Source organism: Rutidosis leptorrhynchoides, chromosome 4 (assembly GCF_046630445.1).
Source record: "Rutidosis leptorrhynchoides isolate AG116_Rl617_1_P2 chromosome 4, CSIRO_AGI_Rlap_v1, whole genome shotgun sequence".
NCBI lineage: Eukaryota > Viridiplantae > Streptophyta > Magnoliopsida > Asterales > Asteraceae > Rutidosis > Rutidosis leptorrhynchoides.
The window spans coordinates 619383217-619388286 of NC_092336.1; the positions used below are offsets into that span (position 1 = coordinate 619383217).

The 5070-nt window shown below is 35.5% G+C and overlaps 1 protein-coding gene across 1 annotated transcript; it reads left to right on the plus strand.

The window, feature by feature from the left end:
• The first annotated feature begins 248 nt into the window (after positions 1-248).
• Positions 249-4673, plus strand: LOC139904113 (probable E3 ubiquitin-protein ligase XBOS32). The gene is made up of 10 exons (XM_071886043.1): positions 249-1001; positions 1080-1139; positions 1238-1309; positions 1390-1565; positions 1653-1813; positions 2541-2599; positions 2692-2738; positions 2826-2963; positions 3059-3147; positions 4180-4673. The coding sequence occupies exons 1-10, from the start codon at positions 807-809 to the stop codon at positions 4668-4670; spliced, it is 1488 nt and encodes a 495-aa protein (XP_071742144.1). The 5' UTR covers positions 249-806; the 3' UTR covers positions 4671-4673.
• The last annotated feature ends 397 nt before the right edge of the window (positions 4674-5070 follow it).

The window sequence follows — 5070 nt, forward strand, 5'->3', positions numbered from 1 at the left end:
CGATAATGGTATTGCCCCCTTGATAAAACTTTTCAAATTCCGCCACGCGAGCTACTCGTGTAGCGCGTAGTCGCTATCGGAGTAGTCAAGTGATTTATTAGGTTAGGTTACAGATATTAATTATGAGAACATCCCAAGCATCTTTGTGGGTCCCAGAACCATCTTTTTTTTTTTTTTTTTTTTTTCCTTTCTTTCGTTTCTTTGCTTTTTTGATCCCAGATTCCCAAATCCACGTTCAAGATTATGATCGCCACATCTTATTTACAAGCACGACACTCAATTTCCGATTACTGCAAATTTATCTGATTACGTAATTTTCGATAAATTCTATTTGCCGATCTTTCTATTTCCCTAAAATTTTCGAAACCCCCTCTATAAATTCACATTAATCCTCCAAAAGATTCCAACTTTCCCAAAAATTTCATTTGGGAATTGAATCTTTTTTCATAATTAAGGCAGTTCCAAAGAGGGATTTCTTTCAAATCTTTCTATATAATTGGTATTCTTGAAATCTTTCATTTTTGGGTAAATTGGGAACTGGGTATCTGTTAATTTTGCCCATTAGTGTCAGTAAGTATTGAAAGATGGATTTGGTTCAATATATAGATTTAGGGGAAATATAAGGTAAGGATTCTGATTGATACCAGTGTTTGATCATCTCATTGACATTTTTAATTTTTTCAATAACTAAAAATGGTCAATTTGTAGGCTTTGTATCAAATAATGCAGAACAAAGCAAGTTTTTTTTTTTTTTTTTTTTTTTTTTTATTGAATATTAGTGGTATGTTCTGTTAAAGAAGAAAAAAATGAGGTTTTTTAGCCTTATGGGGAATTCATTTGGATGCTCAGCATCTGGTGAACGCCTTGTTTCAGCTGCAAGAGATGGTGATGTTCAAGAAGCTAAAGCTTTACTTGAATACAACCCTAGATTAGCTCGATATTCAACTTTCGGTGTTCGAAATTCGCCCCTTCATTACTCTGCAGCTCAAGGCCATCATGAGGTATCATATTTATTTTCCCCTTATAATCATGATTAAACATATTTATTAATTGTTGTTGTTGTTCTTGTTTGGTTATAGATAGTTTCACTGTTGATTGAATCTGGTGTTGACATTAATCTTAGGAACTATCGCGGCCAGGTTAGGATAAATTCATTCATCTTTTTCTACAAATATATGGTCAATAATTGTAAAGATTGTATATTTATGTTATATTTTATATGTTTGTTGTTGAGTAGACTGCATTGATGCAAGCGTGTCAATATGGTCACTGGGAGGTTGTTCTGACTCTGGTTCTTTACAAAGCAAATGTATGCATTCACTTTCCGATAGCAATAATAATTAATAATATTACATTATAATTTATGCTAATTAGTATTACTCGATCTAGATCCACAAAGCTGATTATCTAAATGGAGGTACTGCATTGCACTTGGCTGCACTTAATGGAAATTCGCGATGCATTAGGATCCTTTTGGCTGATTATGTCCCTAGTGTTTTCAATTTTTGTGAACTTGTTAACCAAGATTCAAGAATTGAAGAGTTTGTTTCTGAATTGGATGAAGGGTACGGTTCAAGATTTTTTTTAGTGATACATTTAACTACATTTTAGTATATGGGATTTGTTTTTAATCATAAAATGTTTATGAACAGGTCGCTTTATGAAACAATCAATAGACATGCCGATGGAGGTGTGACTGCTCTTCATATGGCTGCATTAAATGGGCATGTTGATAGTTTACTGTTACTTATTGATTTGGGAGCTTCTGTAAATGAAGTCACCGTGGAAGATGGCACTACGATTGACTTGATCGGTAACTTCATAATCTTTTAATATAAGCACTTAACTATATATTTTGAGTCTTATAAACACTTAATTATATATATTTTTGAGTCTTAGGTATTTTTTGTTTTTCAGTCTGCAGGTCTTATTATGTCTTATGTCTGCACGTCCGTTTACGTTTTTACTGTAGTCGGTTTGTTTTTCTGAATGCACAAGATAAAATAATATCTCATTCTGTCTGCAAGCTCACAGACATAGAAATATGCTTCTTAGGCCACTTCCTATCGTAACTAAACTATTCATCCTCTTAACCTTCCACATCAGCGCCACATTAACACCAATATCCTATAACTAACTCATAACTAAACACTCCCTATCATGGCTAAAACAATACTCCTCTTAATATACAACGTACGAGCAATAAAGCATCAAGTCCAACAATAAAAAGCCATTGGGACCCACAATTCCTATAACTAACCTAAACGCTTCCGTTAAATTGATGGTGATTGCGGGTAACTAGCTCGTGCTTATGGTTAGTTGCGGGTAATGAGCGGGTAATGAGCTGTAGGGAGTGGTCTTAGTGATGCAGACATGATTAAGTTATAGTGATGCAGACGTAAAAACAAACAGTCTTTCACCACATATCTTCTTTACAAACATGGTCCGCAGATATTCAGACAAAAACATCAAAAAAAAACAACGCATTAGTGTTTATGATTATAAATTGGTTGTTATATTGAAGAAAACTTGTTTTATAGGTGCGGGAAGCACGCCCCTTCATTATGCTGCTTGTGGTGGAAACGCACAATGTTGTCAAGTGCGTTTTTTGGTTTTAAAAAATGAGTTTCTTAGAGTATATTTGTTTTTGACTAGAACTGATGTATTGTTACATCTTTTTGTATGTTTCAGATTCTGATAGGTATGGGAGCTAGTATAGATGCCGAAAATGCGAAAGGGTATGAGTGTCATTTTCCAATTCCTTTGTTGTTTTTTGTAACATTATTGTCTGATTTATAACATTTTTGCTTTTTAAATTTAATAAGATGGACCCCTTTAGACGTTGCTCGTTCGTGGCATAGAGACTGGCTTGAGGAAGTATTGATTGCACAACCACAAGGCGAGACACGGACTTATTCGCCTTACTTGTGTCTTCCTCTTATGAGTGTAGTCAAGATTGCTAGGTAATTTAGTTACGGAAGTGTTGACTTTTGTTTGTGTGTGTTTGACTCTGACATAAATTTAACTTTAATTTCATTTCTTTATTTTTAATGGACAGAGAGTGTGGATGGAGTGTTGATACACTTTCAAATTGTGCGGATCCTTGTGCTGTTTGTTTGGAAAACAAGTGTGCCATCGCTGCAGAAGGTAAATGCATACTCCAAATTATTATCTTTTTTGCCAAATAACAAATTCTTGATGGTTCGGCTCTATTTTTGAGTCAACAGCAAGCGTCGATTTATTGACTTCTTGACTGCCGTTTAGAGCCTAAATTGAATTCTAGGCAGGATTTAAAACCCATGGAAATTTGATTCTACCATTTTCATGGCGTCTCAATTTTATTTTTAATTTTATTTTACTTTAAAAAAAAAAAAAATTCCCTACTTATTGGCCGGAGGTCCACTCCGAAGCAATCTCTTTATCCGTCGAATAGAGAGAGGGATGACTTTCTCTACTTTTGAGAGTGTTTCACTCTGGGTGGAGAAATGACTTGTTTTTATTCTAGGATAGGGGAAGGATTGTCTACATCTCACCTCCCCCATACACCAGGTATTGGGTTTTGTTGTTGTTGTTGTAACAAATTCTTGATGGAAATTTAGTAGTATCTTCTTGGGAGTATTCAACCGATTTTGCAAATGAATTGACCATGATTAATATAAGTAATTTGAGAACATGACAAACAGCTGAGAGTCGTAACAAAAGTTCATTATTAGCATACTTTCAAACGATGGTTGACCCTACCCACATTTCTTTTTTTTAAGGGGACAAAGAAATGTCTCCACCTGCTACAAACAGTCTTTCTTCGGAATTCTTTTGGTGACTAGGCCACCCCGTTTCGCCTAAAAACGTCTAATTAGTTGTTCAACGATAAAAAGACAGGTCAATGTAGGTAAAAAGTTGACTTTTTCAGAAGTCAACGTTGGTCAAACGCCCGTCTCGACCGACTAGACCTTTCAAGGTCCCGACCTAATAGTCTCCATCTCGCGCATCTTTCAACCTTGTTTATTAGTGGATAAAAGATCTAGGAAATCATTGTAATGATGGCATCCAAACGATATTAGCATTTTAATTATTTAAAAGATGGACAAATATGTGCTTGCGTGTTAACACGGCCCTGAACCTGGCCCATTGAGACATGTACTTCATTTATGTTGAATCTTAATCTGAGCTAAACTACAGGTTGCTTTCATGAATTCTGCACTCGATGTGCATTATATCTTTGTTCCACGAGTAGTGCATCAGGTGCCGCCCAAGGACCGCCAGGTTCAATCCCGTGTCCTTTATGCCGCCAAGGAATAGTCTCATTTAAGAAGCTTCCGGGCACCCGGCCACCCCTTGGGATCATGTCACGAACTAGCTTACCGCTATCATTTTTCACTTGCGCTACTTTTGAAGATAGTGATAACATTTCACTCGATACAACTCCTTTATGCAAGCCCGATTTCCAATCGCCTCTTAGATCTTTGAGTTGTCAAAGGTTTCCTTCGATGAAACTAAGCTCGAGCCTTTGCATGGGAGCTTCAGACACCACCCCTTCGTTGAGCCGATCGTCGGTTGACGGTGGAGGATATGCGAGATCAAGTTTTCGAAGGTCGAGTTTGCATTCAGAGAGTAGAAGATCATGGTTATGTTCACTAAATCAATCAGTAGAAACTGCTGGTGGATGTTGAAAGTGAGATTTGAAAGTGAGATAAAGAGTAAAGCAACATGAATATAATTTTATTTTTAATTTTGAATGAAGGGTTTGAGTTTTGAGCATTTGGTTTTTGTCGTATTAATGAAAAAGCTAAAATTGTTAAAATGTGAAAATTTGTTGTTTTGATGTTGATAAATTTTTTCGAATTGAAATTTACCTATTGATGGCTTGTAATTATGAATTACACTACACTTTATGGTGTTTTTACTATCGTATTTGTTTTGGTATATCGTAAACGTGCACTTAAATTTTAGTCCATAGTTTATCTGAATGTGCCAAGTTATAATTTTTTTTATTCACGTTTTAAATAATTTATTGTTGTCATGCATGTACAGAACAACTACGGAGTATTTTTTTTCAAAAATATGAGCGAA